This window comes from Dryobates pubescens, chromosome 3 (assembly GCF_014839835.1).
Source record: "Dryobates pubescens isolate bDryPub1 chromosome 3, bDryPub1.pri, whole genome shotgun sequence".
Taxonomy (NCBI): domain Eukaryota; kingdom Metazoa; phylum Chordata; class Aves; order Piciformes; family Picidae; genus Dryobates; species Dryobates pubescens.
The window spans coordinates 34,647,077-34,667,093 of NC_071614.1; the positions used below are offsets into that span (position 1 = coordinate 34,647,077).

Below are 20,017 nucleotides of genomic sequence, written 5' to 3' on the forward strand. Positions count from 1 at the left end.
AATGATAGCTTAGTCTTGCTCTTGAATTTCCTCTTAAAAGGCTAGCCTATATTCTGTAACATACATATGTGCATCCATTGCCTTGTATGAGACTTCTGTAGGACCTACATGTGCATGCTGGGGGCAGTAAAGGAGAAATGAGTGCTGGAACAGCATCTCAGAAAGGGAAAAAACCTACTAGTTTCAAGGTCTTCCTTGAATTTTATATATTCAGCTATTCAATGCAGTTTTCAATTAGAATAGAATAATTACAGCATTCTCTTTGGACACAAGTTACTTTTATTTTAGTTGCTCACAGTGGATGCAATCAATTGAAAATATATGCTTCTTTTGTACTGCAGGCGCACTGTGGCATTATTTAAGAGAAAGATTAATCAAACATTTTAAATCAGATTCTTACTGATACACAGTCATATCCCTAGCGATCAATCCTGCAAACACCTATGCATGTGAAGTTAATGGAACCTTTTGTGTACACAAATTGAAGTATTTAAATCCTCTCAGGATTAGGGATCTAATTTTCTTTGAAGAAGAAAAAAAGTGTCTTCTCTGAGCAAGTATATTTTTCACTCTCTGTCCTTTACTAAATACCTAAAAAAAAAAATAAATAAATTGTTTTATTAAATGTATTGTTTGACAAAATGAGATTAAAATCAATTGTGCATAGAAGTAATTTTTGCAATTAAATAGCACATTATAATTTCTGATACACAAATACTCTATCTCTAAACTTCATCCTTGTTGCTGAAAAAAACCTTCAATTTATTGCAAAATACAACAGCAGGCAAATAAGATAGTTTCTTCTTCACCACGAGGGTGGTGAGACACTGGAACAGGTTGCCCAGGTAGAGAGGTGGTAGAAGTCCCATCCCTGGAAGTTTTTATGGCCACGCTGCATGGGGCTCTGAGCAACCTGATCTAGTGTGAGGTGTCCTTGCCCAGGGGGCTTGGAACTAGATGATTCTTGAGATCCCTTCCAACCCTGGGAGACATAGAGGATAGGGAAAAGACTCAAACTCACTTACTGCAAGCACTTGCTTTAAGTGTGCTGAATGGCAACCTCCAAGGCACCCACATTTCTCTATTGACCTAAGAGGGAGTACGCAATCCCATGTCTTGCCTGGAACTACATTCAGGAAAGGTGCCAAAAAGTACCTGAAGCAAGTAGTATATAGTCACTTTTGGCTGAGATGCACAATGAAAGGTGAAGAGACAGAGGAGAGAGGAACTCTTCCATGGAGTAAGAGTTGGAGTGGGCAATGGAGAGGTGGGGGAAGGAAAGAGGAACTCAACCAAAATGTATAGATTTCCTATTGTACTGGAAGTATGATCTCTTCAAGCAGTGAGAGCAAAAATGCCTGCACACTGATATTATGCACACATTTTGTGCCTTACTTCCAACCATTTGATACCATTTCTCATGGAGTTACGTCCGATCAGCGCTCAACGGCACATGAAAGAGCCTGGCTGACTCAAACACTGGTCCATCTGCATTTGTGTTACATTGTCCCCTTCCACATGATGCTGTAAGACTTAAGTGATCCAAAGCTGCCAGTATTCTCCCCCTGGGTATAGGATCTGTAGGGTATGGACCCTCAGGAGGTCTAAACAGCGTATAATTGGTGCCCTGGTTTCAAATAGGAAGTCTTCCAGCAACTGAAAGAGCTAGCATAGAACCCTGCTCCTCTGACATGCCTCCTTCCCAACTCCCAAGAACAGCACAGTTTTCCCTTCCTTTCTATTTTTCCAAAAAGCACCTGGAGCTCTGTCTTCGTAAGGCTCTAACATTTACACAGAAGGGCTTTCTGTGCTCTCAAGAGCTCATTGCAAAGACACTGTTTAACTTCTACAAATTTCAAGTCAAAGTACTGGTCCTGTACTTGAGATGGGAATTCTATATCAAGAGGTTGCAATACTGGATCTGGACTGCACTTCCATCAGTAAATTTTATTTATGCAAAAGAAATCTAATCACTTAACTGAGTTTCTGACACAGGATCACAGGACCATAGGATGTCTGGGGTTGGAAGGTACCCAAAGAGATCTTTGAGTCCAACCCCGCTGCCAGAGCAGGACCATACAATCTAGCTCAGGTCACAGAGGAATGCATCCAGATGGGCCTTGAAAGTCTCCAGAGAAGGAGACACAAGTGGCTTACTGTCATTCAACAAGCCTAGAGTCATGAACAAAATAACTGAATGATATTACTGCAATCACATACTGTGTCATAAAATCTATCATAAAATACTAAAATATTACTGGTGATAATATAGTGCTAAAACATGAAATAAGGTGATAGCAAACAAATAGAATAATCAGCCATCATTCCCAGTTTCATCTCTACACTTAGTTTTCTCATTTCAAAAGTATCTCCTTTGAGCCTAGTTTTTGTTACATTTAAAAGCAGCTTCCTGTAGACTTGTACATGGTACTGTAAGAGTTGGATCTGCTGATGGCTGATAATTTTAGTCCTCAGCAAGGACAGGTTACAGATCTCTGTCAAACAGATGCTGTGCAGCCACATATACCTGCCTATTATGTAAAAGAAACCTACACTGTTCACAGTGACTTTTCAGGCAATTACTGCATGCCTGTGCTAATCCACAACTAGGCAGTGCCAACAAATTATCAGAACAGCAGATAGCTTCAGATATTATTGTGCTCTGTAATGCTGGATGGAGACCTGTTTGCTCTGACATGCCATGCCCCTGGCATTTGAGGGAAATTAGATTTGCTGGCTGACACTGACACTTCTGTTTAATGTCTCTGATGTGTCAGATCAGGAGGTACAGCTCACTACCAGTAAATTCTGTCAGCTGAAAAAGGGCTGTCCCTTGCTGGGCATTTCTTGAGAAAGGGCCAACAGAGAAGCAACAGATGCCCTTCTTCTATGCTGGTTATTTCATCTATTTCTCATTATTATTTCCAGCTTACTGAGCATCAAAAGCCTAGCAGGAAAACACTAACTACAATACTTCCGTGGGCTGATACCACTCAGATTCACCTGAATTAGAAGGTGATATTGAATGATTTACTAGTGCTTAAGCCATATACAGAGTTTATTGAGCTGAAGTGCAGTCTGCTTGGCAAAGAGCGCCTGCAGCTCCAGGAAACAGCATGAAGATGTACTTGCTGTTTGAACTGAAGGCACACCCATTTGGCTACCTGAATGCACAATCCTGTGCTACTGTTCAAGCCTGATCGCTAGTGGATAAAGTAGATATCAAAGTTTTCTTTTCATCTCTAAGATATATTGTGCATAACTTCTCATATTATCCTATCGCCCAGCTTCATCTCTAACAGCAAGATTGCTGGCAGAAGTGAAAAGGCTTGAGGAGATTGGCTGCTGCTGTCAGCAAAAACCCATGGATGCAGCAGGGAAGTTTTCTGAAGGCAACTTTGTGCCCACATGCCTTGCTCGCGAGAGCAAAGGTCATAACAGACCCTGTTTGTGAGGAATCTGTTCTGGTTTACATCTTCTGCTCAGTCACTGCAAGCATGCCAGACCAAGAGGCAGAACTGGTTAAGATAATCAGTTCTTAGCTAAGGTATGAGAACAGCCTGTGTATGTCTTGAAGATACACCCTCTTTATCTGAAGATAAGAGAAGACTTTAAGCTGTTACAAATATTTTTGCAAAGTAAACCCTACAAAGCTACAGTTATATATTAATGCAGACCTTTTCTGGAGAAGTACTGATGTTCCTCAGGAATTAGTTTTCATAACTATAAATGCACAAATATGATTTTTTAAAAATCAACTAAAACCACAGGCTTTTGGTTTACAATTGTATCTCCTTTTGAACTGTTATATATATTAATTTAATGCTTTTGTGGCTCAGTATTCTTGTCTATAAAACTGCATGCATTTGTCATCTTCTGGCTAAGTATGAAGAAGAGAATTAAGTTTACATCTTCATAAAACAATCACCCAGAACACAGGAAAGTATGTCAAACAAAGGCAAGGAAAGCAGAGATGGGTTAGCTCGATTGCTTCCATTTCTGCATCTATAATGCAAGTATCACTATTGTAAATTCAACTGGCTTACTAATCAGTGGACTGTATACTTTAAAATTATTAACTTTGTTGATCAAGCTACACACAGAGCTTGCAATTATTTGTTTTGAATGGTTCTATTGAGGTGAGTCATTTTATGGATGTCTGCAGATCCCACCATAAAAGTGACAGACTCAGCGCCAGTTACACTCCGCTATGTTGTGGCTGCTGCTTCTTTCCTCCCAAGGTAAATTGCCACAAGATTTTAACAAGTAAAAGCCCTCTGAGGTCTCAGGCATGCTGGCATGTGGACTTTTAACTTTTATTGTACAGAATAAAACTTCTTTATTAGACAATAGTTACAGACATAGTTTATCAACAGGCTTAAAGGAAGGGCATAATCACACTGATATCAATGGCAATGTCTGAACTTATTTTAGAGGTAAATACTAAAAAGTGTACTTTGACTCCTCTGCCACCTGTGCTGGAATACTTTCAGTATTTGTCATACACAGTGTAAGCAAGTAGTTCTGAAATAATCACAAGTGAAGTAGAGACTGGTATATGAGGAAACTTAATGCATATAACATAACAGCATTCAATCCCACTCCTTCCAAACAGGGAAATTCTGAACTGGCAACTCTCCTTCGAGTATTTTTGCTTTTTCATTTTCTTCTTTGACAGCAGTTCTCCACTTTCCACATAGCTTCTATCATACCGTATTACACAAATACCACTGCAGTACAGATAGTCTAATATTTTAGCTTCCAAGTTCTGATACACAACAAACATATAGTAAATTTAAAGTTGAAAACCAGGTACAGTGTCTTCCCCTTCCCCCAAAGCAGGACTAACTATGCTGGACAGTTTTTAGGAATGAAAAAATATGCTAAAACTGTGAGTGATCAAAAAAAATGTGAACTAATCAAGCCTACAGTTCTTCAGCCAGTACCCTAGCTGAAAAAATGTAGAAAAACTCAGATCACTTGAGGACAGGAATTGAGAACAAAAATAGCACTTCCACATTCAGGGTGTTTTGACAGGCAAGAAAAGGAGAGGGACAAAACACAAATACACTGGACTACACACTGAAAGAAAAAAACATTCTGCCTGGGCAATTTTATTTTGTTTAATCAATGGGTTTGTATCTGGGGCATATTTTGACCTGTAATTGCTTCAGCATATTGTAGTACAAAGTTACTGCTGAATACGATAAAGGACATTTGAATCTACTGAATGTGCAAAAAGCCTAAATGACTTTTTAATAGCACTTTTGTTTTGACTGACAAAGATTTATATCAACGCCAGGAAAGATTTTAATGAAAAAATACTGCTAGAAAGCATCTGTGTATGCTTACTTCTTATACTTCTTATACATACATGAATGACACGAAAATTAATGATGAAATACAGCTTCCTGCAAGACCTGGCCTTTAATTTTCCCTATTCCGTTTTTAAATCCATCAAGAAGACGTGATATCTTGACAACACATTAGCACAGTTGTGACACAAAAATGGCAATACCTATAAATTAATTACATCTTTAAATATAACAGGACAACAGGGCTGGTGAGAGGTCCTGAACATAAGTCCTCCTTCTTTCTCCCTGAATTCAGCAGATAGCTGTAGCTTTTATGAACAAACATCTTAAAAATGTAGCCACTCTTTCTCATCTCTTTGGACTGCTGCAATTAATGAGCTAAGACAAGCACTGCCACCAGCACAATTCAGTATCATTGCTTCAGTCTGTGCTCAAATTACAGAGTATCGTTGAAAGAGTATCAAAAGACTGCTCAGCACACCCATATTGTACATGTTTTTTTCTGTATAGGCGTACAGGCATGTAAGGTATTGATTTTCTTTCATACTAAACTAAATTCAGTACTGTATTACTATTATTGTATTATACACACAACCAAATGAGATTAATAGTGAATAATATTTTTTTTTCTGTAATACACGACATCTCACTCTCACCTGAAACAAAAGTGAAAAAGAAATCAACCCTAAACTGTAAGAAAATATTTTTCTTTTCATCTGGCTGTAAAATGAGTCAACTGGTTTTTGTTTATTTAACTAGGTCCATTCCTCTACAAGACAACACGGGCATCAGATTGCATACGTAACTCTTATCTCACAAGAATTCAAAGTCCTTTACTAAGGGCTTACCTACAATGGGTCCAGCAAGACTTAACAAGTCACACTCTTCTACAGTGTTACTTAATTCTTTCTCAGGAATCCAAGTTTTGCAAACTTTTCTAACATTAAAAAGCATCATGAGCAATTAATTTGCCAAAATAATAACACAGCAGACATAATTTTTTATTTAAGCTTCTAAACAATTAACTTTTTTTTTAAAAAAAAAAAAAAAAAAAAAAAAAAGAACTTAAGAACTATCACTGATTGTATGAACCCAGGCTTACAACTGCTCATCTATTTGAATAAAACAAAATTAGTGAAAAGTACTGCATATTTATCAAATAGTGTGCAGCTTCATACTTTCCAGCAGAAATCCCAAAGTGTTTCACTGTTTTCTGGCTTGTGCAGCAAACCAGCAATCCTTGTGTTGTCTAAACAACATTGTTCTGTAAAAAACAGGTTTGAATTCTCTCCTTATTTGGATATCAGTCTAAAAGACTCATAGCTATGCATTCTCTCTAAAATTCTGCAGGAATGTCTCAGTGGTGGAGAAAGAACTCCAGTAAATGAAGTAAGAGAAAAACAGACTTCTAGAAGGACCCTTTCTTGTTCTGTCCTTTCCTTGCTGCCTCACTCTGTCAATCATGGCTGAGAAGACAGTATGAGCTATTCCTTGCACACATAAACAGGCCTCATAACTGACTGTTTTGACATAACTCTTATGAAAAGTCATACAGGGAGAAGACACTTCATTATTGAATCCCCGTGTTACTGTATAGTAAGAGAAGGAAGTTTCACCTGACAGAGATGAGTAATCAACTTGATATCATTTCCCAGGTGAATAACCTTCTCAGAAAAAATTGCTAAACATTATCAGCTGCAGTTCAGACAGTCCAACTGGAATGAGTCAGGCCACAGGAGCACCTCAAGCTCCTGGGAAGCCGGAAATCTGACAATAATTAAAGGTAGAAGCCTCCAAAAGACATGAGAAATAAGGCTACTGGCTTGTTTGCAGAAGTCTATCCATCATTAAGGTCAGACAGATCTTGAGTGCTTTTTCCCCACGTGGTTATATAAACATCTGAAAAACACTAGTGTCTCCCAGTCAATATAGCCAAGCAGCCTCCTTGTATGAACACAGGTTATGTTGACAGAGGAGGGTGGTTGGCAAGCTGTATCATTTGGAGATGAGGTCTAGTTACACCAATATGCCTACTTCATTGACATGTTAGGTTTGACCTAAGGCACTCTACTGACATCACACCTATCTCCTAGTGCAATATAATGCTATCTTACATACATTTTCCCTGGTCTAATATAATATCAGACACATATATCACAAGCATGGATTCATCTCCTTCAAATGGTTAGGTCATTTTTCTAGGATTTAATAATACCAATCTATTTCTGTAAGAAAAACTCAGTCATTATATTGCCTGTATTTCTAGCATGAAGGTAATATGCATATTTTTAATGCAGATTATGCTTTTAAGAAACACGCAAGTGACAGAACTTTCTTATAACACTTATTCATAGTCACTATGTTTAGTGTAGCATAGCCTTACAAATGATTTTCCTTTTTAGTCAGGAAAAATCACTGTCAGCAAGGAAGTTGCCTAATGTTGTTTACAACACGTCTTCTTAAGGTCAAAATTAACATAGGTAATGATCATTTTAAGGAGTGACATTGTGATGCATCAAGCATGAAAGAGGTCAAGAGTAAATCCACTAATAATGTCATCTTATGCTTATATATCTCCAAATACTCAGAAGAATCTATGTTTCAACTGGCTTAGCCTCCTCCATTAATTTTTGGGGTAGTATATACATATAATACATGGGTTCCTTCATGGGGTGAATCAGTGCAGAAACATTCTCTGCCTTGCTCTTGTAGGAACTGGTTTCCCACAGCACCAAATGTTCAGGTAGCCCAGGGAAATCAGTGCTGAACTCAGGCACCCAAGTTTGGTGGTTAAAATTAGGTGATATGAATACACCCACCTCCAACAGTTTGTTTACTCTCCCACAGAAGTTTGCCAAAATCCCCATCAATTTTGCTTACAGCTGTATTGGTTTAATGTGATTTGCAGAAGAACTTGTTTATTCTTTACAGGTTTCTGTCTTTCATGTTTAACCTTGTCGTATGTCCTTTGAATATTTCATAAGACTACATATAACTACTCCATAACAAAGCACCCTGTTTAATATAACTATTTTTCTCAGTGGCTTAGGAGAAGCAGGTTAGCCTGTTTATGAAAGTGTTCACCTGATATAAGCATGTTCAAAATACCTTACTTTGAAATCCTTTAAAGTTTTCTATGCATCTGCAGACAGAAGAGGATGAGCAACACTACATCTTTCAGACTTAATTGCTGCTTCCTCAAGCAAGCAACCCATATCACTGTATCAAAAGTGTTATGGTTGTTGTGTAGAGATTGTGTTGATCAAATAAACAAACCTTTCAGCTGTCAGTTTTGACAGTGACACATATATGACATCCTCTTTATAAAATGGAAGTACCACAAGCATGTCAGAGAACCGACATACTATGCAGTCAACCTTTTTCCAAAGAAAGGTAAGAATCATGTTTAATTTTGCTCCATAGCTGCATTCAAAAGAGGCATATTCCTTAAAATGTTGTTCTACAAGGTAGCACCACCAGAGAAGATGGCCATCAGAATGAGATTGGATTGCAGGCAGCCAGCCAGCTAGGTACAAAGAGCCAGGAAGCTAATGCACACCCTTAGTGGCATTTCAAGACCTTGTAGCAAAACTGAACTAGTCATGGCAACAGAGTTAACTGTGTTTTTGAGGCTTCACTTACAGTGGATACATTAGTAGCTCAGGAGATGCAGTTGGAAAGGATCACAGAGTATCTTGGATAAGTCAAGATCAAGCCTCATTACACAGAAAAGCAGAAAACACAAAATCTCACTCTGAAAGGGACAAAGAGGGAAAGAAGTAATTAATTCTCCTCTTCCTTGAGCATACAGTCGTTCTAGACTGTAAACTTCAGGATAAAAGGCCTGCTGATAACTCTATTATGGCAACAAATTATATGCTTTATCTAAACAGAGGAGAGACATTGTAAAAAGATGTCCTTTCCTTCCCCATTCTTTTCAGTCTGTTGTACATGTTTACATACACATTTCAGTCACTGATATGTTTATGGATGAACTCAAGCTAGAGTTGGTCCTACCAACTTAGAGGCCATAGAGTCACACAGAATCCAACTTATTTCACAGGGCAGAAACAAAAGCATGATGCACTTGCCAGGAATAAATCTGAAACCTTGACACATTTGTTTACATAGGCAACACGGCCCACAGTCAAACATCTGCAAAACTGACACCAGAAAGCTGTATATACAGCACCCTGTCAGTCAGGGGTAAGTGGGTATGCTTCACAAAACTCAAGGTTCCTTATGTGCAGAAAAGTACATCTGGAAAAGTGTTCACATTTTTAAAAAATTTGTCATTAGTCAGAAATGAAGGAAGAGTACCCAACTAAAATCTACTTCCTCATTGCCTAAACTTCATTTTCATTCATTTGAACACATTCATTTGAACTCTCTTTAACACTAAATAACTTCTGCAAGGACAATTGGCATGTAAAATCACAGAACCCGAGGCTTTCGAGGTACATGAACAGGATCTACATCAAGGTGTAGCTTTCTTATAACAACTGGTTACCATGACAAACCCATACATGTTCCCATTGATGCAAGAGAGAAATCTTAGGATATATCCTGAGGTTGGGTAAAATTTATCAATATTCAGCTGAGGTCTAAGGATAATAGATGATATCTACAAATTTCTCACAGACTGGTCAGCATTACAGTAAAATAGTAATTATGCTTCATTAATCACTTAATCCCACTTTGTAAATTAAGCGTGCACATCATTGCACATGATACCAAGGGACTTATCTCAGTCTGGGAAAATCTTTCTGTTTCAATTGCTATCAGTCAAAATGTTTTTTCCTGCCAGAAGCAAACAAACAAACAAAACCACACACATTAAAAAAAAAAAAACCCACACTTTTTTCCTTTTTCGATAATATTTTTCATGTTTACCTTTCTTGCATCTCGTATCATCTTCCGAATAGTTTCCTTTATAGTGTAAGGCTGTGCTCGTGGTGGATGAAAAAGTAGATCAATATTTGTGCCACCAGAAATTCCAGGCATCAGGTACGGCCAGCCTAAGTCAAGATTTGGAGCTTCCACATCTGATTCAATGGGCCAGTAGGTTCCCGAGGATGAAGTATCATCAATGGCATGGTTAGATGAATAAATTGTGGTTTGAGGAAGTTTGTGAACGTTGTTCAAAATATAATCAATTTCCTCATCTGCTAGGAATTCTGAACATCTCTCTTTGGAAAGAAATTCTTTGTAGGCTTCTAAACCTCCTTCAATTAGAGCATCAATAGCTACTCGGTACCACTCCTTGTAATGAGGTTCAATATAATTTTCTGATCTGCATTCATCATGTAAGGATGACAGCAAAGATGAAGTTTCCATTTTCACAAATGTTTTGTATAAAGTCTCTTAAACTTCCATTTGTGAGCTGATGAGATCTATCTGTAAAGAGAGAAAAGGAAGAAAACAGTCAGACTATTTCTGCAGATCTGTGACACCTATTTTATTAAAAATATTTTTCTGGTGATGTTTCTATACATTTTTCTAGGATCTTCCAAGAACTTAAGATCACTTTGAAAAGGCTCGGGGATTAATATTGCCAAAAGAATATTAAAGAGCTAGATAAAGAGCCTCATCTATGTAAGGCAAAGCTAAATACATAATTAAGTGATTTGATGAAGTTCTTACATTAAAAGCTACAGCAGAGCTCATAACAAAGTAACACCCATACATACCTGATGCATGTTCCAATATGCTACCGTAGGTTGTGTTTCAAAACTCTTTATAACAACTCACAGAGCAGTGTTCAGAGAAACACTTCGGAAACCAATTATATTTCCTACTTTTGATGCATTACTTTTTCTGCAACGCTTCAGTTTTCTTTGGTTTCTTTGAAACTACAGTCAGGTCCTCCTTATCTATCTGTTCTCCTATGCTGATCTAATCCATTTGTTGCTCCCAAGCAGGACCAGCCTATCTCATTTCAGTGAGTTATGAGGAACTCCAGAAAGATTTCTCCTCCCACATATGGGATCAAACTCTGATTCAGCAATCTGATGTCTAGTTTCCACCCTGCTTATTCCTTCTGCCAAAAGGAGCGGCTGCTTTAATCTTTTTTTTTTCTTTACTTTTTTTTTTTTAATAATAAGTTGTTTACTGATGGTGATTTATAAATTCATGGCCATGACCATTTTATTTCATTTAACAAGAGCTGAGAGGGTTGTTTCCTGCTATGACACTTTGGGATTTAAAGTAGAGAGAGGACAAATGGCCAATATTTCTCCCTTCACATTTCTGCAACCCTGGGGGACTCTAGTAACTCCACCATTCGCCTAAAAGCTAAACTGCAATTAATTTCTGCATTAAACAGGTAAGCCACAAAAAAAAAAAAAAAAAAAAAAAAAAAGTAGTGTGGTGCAGTATGTATTTTCATGACAGTAACATGAGTATGGCCATGTAAAACAGAAAGATGACACATGGTAGCCCTGTTTTATCTTTCAGGGCTAGGGCACAAAGCTGATGAGAAACAAAATTAGAAAGGACATCCAACAAAGGAAGAATACTTACAAGATTATATACAAAGTATAGCTTGAAAGTTAGCACTGGGTTTCCCTACAAGCCCAATTTATAGTGCAGAACTGTAACAGCAAGTTCTGATTTCATTTACTGGCATATAAATGTAACACAATTTTGTCTTTACATCTAGACCTTTCAGACATTTTTGCAAACAGTGCATTTGCTTTCCACCATCTGCTGGGAACAGTTTAAATCTTCTTGAAAGGTAACATAAATTAGCTACATTAACCTAAAGGAATGAAATCAAAATCTCCGTGTAATGCTGATACTCCAAATTCCAATTAAATGTTCAATTAAGCCAAGATTTCTGAGGAACTTTGGAAGTCTGAGGTTAAAAATGAGACCAAGAAAGAAAAATCCAGATCTGAGGCTGGCATAAGCATGTCATATGAAATAATTCCATTTCAATCTTGTCTTTCAGCCAAGTAGCAGGGTAGATCTTCCCAGATAGGACTGCTCTCGAGCCTGGGGGAAAGGAGTGTTTCTGGCTGCTTCCAGAGTAGCTCTTTGTGGTGAACTGGAAAACAGCAAGTCAAAGGGATCTGACTGCTCTCTCTCAATCAAGAATTACATATATTCCTGTGACAGATACGCATTCTACACTGCTCTCACAGGTAGAAATAAAATGTTACAAAATAGGAATGATACCTGTGTGATTTGCCCAGATACAGGCTGTGGTTTAAGGTGACATGGTACAGATATGACAGACTGATTCAATGGCCAAACTCTTAAAATGCTGTAATCAGCATGCCATGGAAGCTGGTCATTTAGAAAGGCTTTCAAGTCTTTTTAGGTGAAGAATGGGAAACTATCAAGAGTACGGAATGCAGATTTACTCAGATAAGTTATTCCGAAGAGCTTGAACACTAATACAGGCACTAACACAGTGACTACTGAGAATCTAATACACCCCTTTTGTATGGCCCTCCAAGGCAAGTAACTCTCTGAACAGTGCAGTAAAACAGTAAGCCCTATTATGACACATAAGACTAAATCAGATTTATAAAAAAAAAAAAAAAAAGAAAGAAAGATATTTCTAAACTTCCTATTACTTGGGAATGGATATACTTCAAAAATAGGAATTTTGCAATAGATTTCATATATACAGTTGAGAAAGACATGTTTATTTCAAAAGCTTGTCTAAATCCCTTTCTTCTTCTTCTCACTCTTTCCTTTGAAAATAATATAAGGGAAGAGGACTATACTTAATATGTTAAGTTGTGCAATACAAAATCCTGAATGTTATGAAAAAAATAAAAGGCAAAATATTATTGCATGTGTGCCCTGGCTCATGTGTGGGTTTTGTTTTGTTTGATCCTTTTGATTTGTTTCTTGTAATAGCACAATATATTGTTCAAGTTTTCATTGAGAACAATGAATGAATTATTTGTGGCATAGGTCAAATGCAGTAATTTATGCACAGACCTATGCTGAAAGCGGGGTATAAATATACCATAATCATGGAAAGCTGAGACTTCTAGTATAGTGTCTTCCCAACAAGAATAGTTATTTTACATCTTTGATGTTGATCTTTGATTTACAAGTCCTGCTTATAAATGAAGCTTAAACCAATGCACATTCATTTAGAAAGTAAATGTAAAATCTGTCAGGACAGAAATAAATCACAAAACAGATGAGAAAAATGAAAAAGTGCTAATTCTGCTTTCTAGAATTAAGGAAATCAGCATGTGATACATTCATGAGAAGAAACAACAGAAAACTCCCCAATTAAAACAATGGCATCAAGAATATTTGACAAAAGCTCTACATGTGCTGACATTAATTTTCCTCCTTCGAAGGTAAAAGTTATTTTGCAGGAATGACCCTACAAAACCAATCTAATTTTGGGTAGAAAGGCAGATGTTTAGACAAAATTTTAAAATAAACTTTTTGGTGTCTTCTTCAGCCATGTGTAATGATTTCTGCATAATCAACTCGATTCTTCAAAGATCCTCCACAGATCAATTCTATTAGCAAGGTGATGCAGCGTGAGGCCTATTACTGGAGGCTTCCAGAGCTTGATCAGACTTCATGTACAAGATCACAAGTTTTACCAGCACCAAGAAAGTTGCTGTTTAGCCTGAGAAATTACCTTGTCTGTTAATCCCAGCCCAGAGTATTAGCCATCTTTTCTGCTTGGACACAGGGATCAGTTACTTAAACATTTTGTATTAAATGCCATTCCTGGGCTTAACTTGAATTTGAACACACCTGCCAAAACGGAATCTTTTGCTAAAGAACAGAAATTCTGATTGCTGCACAAATGTGATCCTCTTGTCTTTCTATTAACAATATGCTCAGACCTCTCCAGTGCCATTATCAAGAACACAGCAAGAAGAGAGGCTTTTCTTTGAAAGAAAATTAAACGTGTCTTTTTGCAGAAAGAATGTATCTCAGCTTCTACAAAAGCAGCAGATGACAAATGCCCACTGCAGAAAATTCCATGGTGGCTCTAGGAGGAGTCCCTCACGATAAAGCTAAAGATATATAACTTTCCTTCCTTACTAATATTCTCAGGACTTAACAAATTTCCTATTCAGCAACTCTGGGGAGCAGCTCTAACCTCAATCTTGTCCTGGTCCTTAGCATGGCCGTGGTCAAGGTGCTTTCCTTGGGGTCATCCTTATCACTAATATCTCTAACTATTATTGCTTTGACAGTTTCTACATAAAGTTTCAATCTCATCACCCTCAGATAAAGGAAATATAAACAACGAGAATATTGTGTTTCAAGTCCTTCTCTCGAGTGTGGCTTTTGGGACATCCACCTGAGCACCACTTATCAGTGGCTCTGCTGAGGAGCCTCCCCACCACTTCGGGGCCTATTATGAGCAGCACAAACAGGCGTTTTACAGCAGATGCCTTCCAACAACCTTCGTATTAAGGAATTGTATCAAGAATAAATAATAATTACCTACATTAAGCATTGTAGCAGCATTATTTCATTATTAGTGAAACTACATATTTTCTCCGGATGCAAAGGGCATTAAATTCAAGTGAAAAACAGCACCGCAAGCGGTCCTGCTCCTTGCTTTCTTTTGTGTTGTTGTTTGAAACCAGAAAGTTAACTTTCGAGGCAAAACTGCAGCCGCCGGCCCTCCGCTGTCCCCGCCACGTGCTCGGGCACGCCTCAGCCTTGAGGACCCCGCACTTGGGTCATCCCCGGTCGCTGCGGGGCCGCAAAGCCCTGTGCCACCGGAGACCCGGTCGAGGGGCCGGTTTGTGAGATCCCGGCCCCTGGAAGGAGCGTGGCGTGGGGACTCGTCCCCGCGGGCCGCACACGCGCCCGCCCCTTCTCCTGCCGCCTCCACTCGCCGCTCGGTGCCGGCTCCCCGCTCCCCTCTGCTTCCCGCGACGGGACCGCCGTATCCATTCCGCGATGCCCGTGCCTCCGTTTCAAACGCCCCGCGGCTCCGCAGCGAGCGAGCCGCTGGTGGGGGGCGGAGGGCGGCAGCCCCACCCGCCCGTCCGCAGCATGGGGCTTGTGGGGGCAGAATCTGCCCCGTCCCGTCCCGTGAGAGGCAGAAGAGAGACTCACTTACTGCGCCAGTGCCACGCGGTGGGATCTCGCCTCCGGAGCGGCGGAGCAGCTCGTCCCAGCTGCTGCGATCACGGCTGCGGCAAGTCAAGGCGGCGCAGGGCTCATCGCAGGTACTTCCCGTCGCTCTCAGGCGCGGTGGGTGTGGAAACCAGTTACAACATGTCAGGACGGTGTCGCACCAAACCCGCCGCCGCAGGAACGGGGCAAGGACTTGTCTGAACTGGGGAAGCCCGGCCCTTACGCGGAGCGAAGGGCAGCGCCTTCCCAGCGGCGCGGCGGGTGCTCCCCCACCCGCCCCATCTCGGCCGGCCCTGCCCTGCCCTGCCCTGCCCTGCCCGGCCCTGCCCTGCCCGCCGGGCCAGCCTGCAGCCGCGGGTGTCCGCTGAGCCGTGGGGCAGAGGCCGGCGGGACAGCGCATATCGCGGCCCCGCCGGGGAGGCCTGGAAGAGGGGTGTGCGTGAGAGAGCAAACGTTTTTTTGCTGAAAGAAAAAGCAAACCTGTCAGCCTCGAGTCACAGTTTCCAGGTTAACTCCGGAGAGCTTGTCATTGCAAGGGATACCTATTTGAGACCTTTAGGTTATATGGGTGAACCCTTCCCGTAGCTCAATTACTTTAAAAATCTCTTCATCACATCTTACTTGTGATATCTCCCGTTAGAGAAACAGACCTGAAGGTAGAGTTCACCATCCTGGCTGCGGTGCTGGCCAGGCCTTCCCGCAGCCAGTGGCACTTTCCTCAGACCGAGCACCCCAAGGTCACAGTCCTGCCTTTAGAAACGTTTGAGATCCTTTCGGAAAGGCTCTTCCAAAACAAGACCATCTCTTTAGCAAGATCATGGGATTGCCAACAGATCAGCATGTAGCATGTATGACTTAAGCACACTAAGGCTTAAACATGCAAAGTTTTATCATTTTGGCAATAAATAGAAAACAACTTCTGGGCTTTGTGCATACTGTACCCTGTGGTGCATAACTGCAGGCAGTTGTTACAGCAGCCAGTTGAGACAGTGCAATGAAACCTTGGTGATTATGCATTATCAGCACTAATACATTCACTCTGGCTTTAAGCACAAACTTCTTTCCTGCTCATTACTGATCAATAGTAAGTGCACGGTAGATCTATTTCTAAAGCTAAGCATGGTTCTACTGTGCCGTTTTGATGGTGGTTCTCTGAGGGAAAAAGTAAAAAGATGCAGTATCTCTACAACATTATACATGCAGAAATGTATCAATCTGGTGGCCAGTAAGCTGTGACTTTTTCTGTACAGTGAATTCAGGTAATGGAATGCACAGGACAAAAGTAAGTTCTGTACTTTACAGACACAGGATCACTTGAATTAAATGATTAGACTCTTCTCACATCCAAAAATAATTTCTCTGGGTTTGATTAAAAAAAAAAAAAATAGGGGGCGAAACGGCTGTAAAAATGAACAAACTTTTACAATGTGCTCTTACTTTATAGGTAGATAGTACACAGCACTTTTTTCCCATGAAGATATGTCGTCAGAGTGCTGGGTTACACCCATCCTGTATGGGGGCTGAAAGAACCGAGCCCCTAGGTGAACAAAAGAAACTTGATCCAGCTGGACAGAGAGAGACTTGGTTTTCCCCTTCCCAGGAGGAAGGGTCCCCTGGGTCAAAGTTGGTCTATTCCACTCCCCCTTCCTGTCCAGCAAGCCTATAAAAAGGGCAGACATCTTTTACTGCCCTCTCTTTCCCTGCTTCACCTGTTCAAGAGAGATTATCTGCTGCTGCTGTTTCCTGCACTGACCATGTGATTGGGGCATATTTTTCAAGTTGCATCCACGCTTTCTAAAGAACTGAATCCACAGGGAAATACAAGGCTGTCCAGGCTTAGTTTTGTATATTTTCCTATTTATTCTTATCCCTTACCTTTGTAAACCCTCCCTGTTATCGCAATATATATATAGTTAAAAATTTACCTATTCTACTTGCAAACTGATTCCACACTTTTCTTTCATGAATTTACCTCTTTTTTTCCCCCTATCCTTTTAATTGTTTTTGTTTTTCTTTTCCTTACTAGGAAAAGGGAGAAGAATCTCAATCTGTTATCATTTGATCTTTTAAATTCCAGTGAAAGTTTAAACCAGCACAGATATTCTTGGTGCCCAATGTGGGGCTTGAAAAATAATACTGTGTTTAAAAAAACAATACTGTGTTTGGGGAAAAAAGGATTGGAAGTAGAGATGTTAATTTTACAGACTCTAACAGTCCCAAGATTTTGGATGGACTGTTGGCTGGATTTTTTTGGCCTATATTTATAAAATAATGAATTATCATGTAATTTGGTTAATGATAGAGATGCTGTTCAACTGGGTAAAAACTTTACCAATGCAGTTTTGCACATATCTCTTGAATTCCATCAACTTATCTGATATAAAGAATTTTTCTGAAGCATGCCATGAAACTAACCCCATAGATAAAAATGTTTTTGAAGGAAAATGCTATGATTTAACAATATGTTCTATATGTTTAAATGTAATCTTTATAATTAGATCAGCTCTGGCCGCATGGGAAGGGGTCAGTGTTAACTTATTAAGAACTCTCTGCAGAGGGACAATGGTCACAATGCATACTTTAGTGGGCTCTGATTGCCAAGGGATGGGAGGCTGTAAACACTGCAGGCACTGTGATAATGCTTATGAGAACAGGGACCCAGAGGGGGAATCATAGAATCATAGAATCAATAATGTTGGAAGAGACCTCAAAGATCATCAAGTCCAACCTGTCACCCAAGATCTCATGACTACTAAACCATGGCACCAAGTGCCACATCCAATTCCCTCTTGAACACCTCCAGGGATGGGCATCCACCACCTCCCTGGGCAGCCCATTCCAATGGCTAACAACTCTTTCTGTGAAGAACTTTCTCTTCACCTTGAGCCTGAACTTCCCCTGGCACAGCTTGAGACTGTGTCCTCTTGTTCTGGTGCTGGTTGCTTGAGAGAAGAGACCAACTCCCTCCTGGGTACAACCGCCCTTCAGGTAGTTGTAGAGGGCAATGAGGTCTCCCCTGAGCCTCCTCCAGGCTAAACACCCCCAGCTCCCTCAGCGTCTCCTCATAGGGCTTGTGCTCAAGGCCTCTCACCAGCCTCATCGACTGCCCCTCTCAGCCTCGGCCGAAGGGTTCGGCTCCTCACCGACTGCTTCCCACTTAACCCCTGATGCTTCTACCCACATAGTCTCTCTAGAACCTGTCACCACACACTGGAAAAAGTTGCAAAAATCAGTTCTAGAGATGGACAGTTAAGAAGGCACTTTGACAGGACCCAGCACAGTCAGGAAGTAGAACATACTTCTGTGGAAATTTGTCCATAAATAATTGGGGACGTGCAAATTTTTAAAAGAGCAGATATATTTTCTAAAAGGTTTCTAGTGCAGGAGTTGGCTGGGCTCATTATACATGCTTTAAGCTACATTGGAAGGCAGGGAGGGAAAAAGCCAGGCTTACTGCAAGCAAGCCTGTGACAATTGTGGGGCAATGTGTCAGCTCCACTGCTATCTCAGGGGAGGTAGACAACAATGAGTTGTGTGTTGGAGAAGATGCAATGGGTACAAGTGAGGGATGGCACACCAGGGTGGGAGGCTAATAAGAGCCTTCAGCCTGTTACCTTGCACCCGGGGACACACAAGAACTCTTTAAGTATTACAGATATGTACCACAGGGATCAAGTAATAAGGAATCAGCACATGCAGAGCTCACTGCTAGGTTGGTGGCCATGGAAGTGGCTGGGAATGGTCAGACTGCAAGAGTGAAATCAGATAGATTAACTCCCTCCCTGAAATGCTTATATACCAATGCACAGAGCATGGGTTATAAGCAGGAGGAGCTGGAGATCTGCATTAAGATGAATAGCTATGATATAATTGCCATCACTGAAACATGGCGGGACAGCTCCCATGTCTGGAATGTCTACAGAGAAAGAATAATCCTGTTAATTGAACTCCCTGCCTTTATTTCTTGTGCCTGGAACACTTTGAAGTGGAGGGATAGTTTTGATGGTTTTATTGATAGCTGAACAGTTCTGGGTTCCAGTCCTGGGCCCCTCAATTCAAGAAAGATGTTGAGTTGCTTAAACATGTCCAGAAAAGGGCCATAAAGCTGGTGAGGTGTCTGGAACACAGCCCTCTGAGGAGAGGCTGAGGGAGCTGGGGGTGTTTAGCCTGGAGAAGAGGAGGCTCAGGGGAGACCTTATTGCTGTCTACAACTACCTGAAGGGTGGTTGTAGCCGGGTTTGGGTTGGTCTCTTCTCCCAGGCAACCAGCACCAGAACAAGAGGACACAGTCTCAAGCTGTGCCAGGGGAGGTTTAGGCTGGATGTTAAGAAATTCTTCACAGAAAGAGTGATTGGCCATTGGAATGGGCTGCCTGGGGAGCTGGTGGAGTCACTGTCCCTGGAAGTGTTTTAAAACAGACTGGATGAGGCACTGAGTGCCATGGTTTAGTTAATTAGATGGAGTCGGGTGATAGGTTGGACTTGATGATCTCAAAGGTCTTTTCAAATGTCATTAATTCTGTGATTCTGTGAACAGTTAAACAGGCCTTTTTAAATACTGAGAAAGCCTTGCATAGAAGATAGAAAAAAGGGGATGACAATTGCTGTTGGAGA

General features: G+C 40.5%; 1 protein-coding gene across 1 annotated transcript in view; it reads right to left on the bottom strand.

The window, feature by feature from the left end:
* The window catches only part of FAM83B (family with sequence similarity 83 member B), a 41,297-nt gene extending 30,645 nt beyond the window's left edge, over window positions 1-10,652 (bottom strand). Inside the window, exon 1 of the mRNA XM_009911649.2 lies at window positions 10,209-10,652. Coding sequence (XP_009909951.2) covers window positions 10,209-10,652 — 444 coding nt within the window. The remainder of the gene's footprint in view (window positions 1-10,208) is intronic.
* Window positions 10,653-20,017: the final 9,365 nt, after the last annotated feature.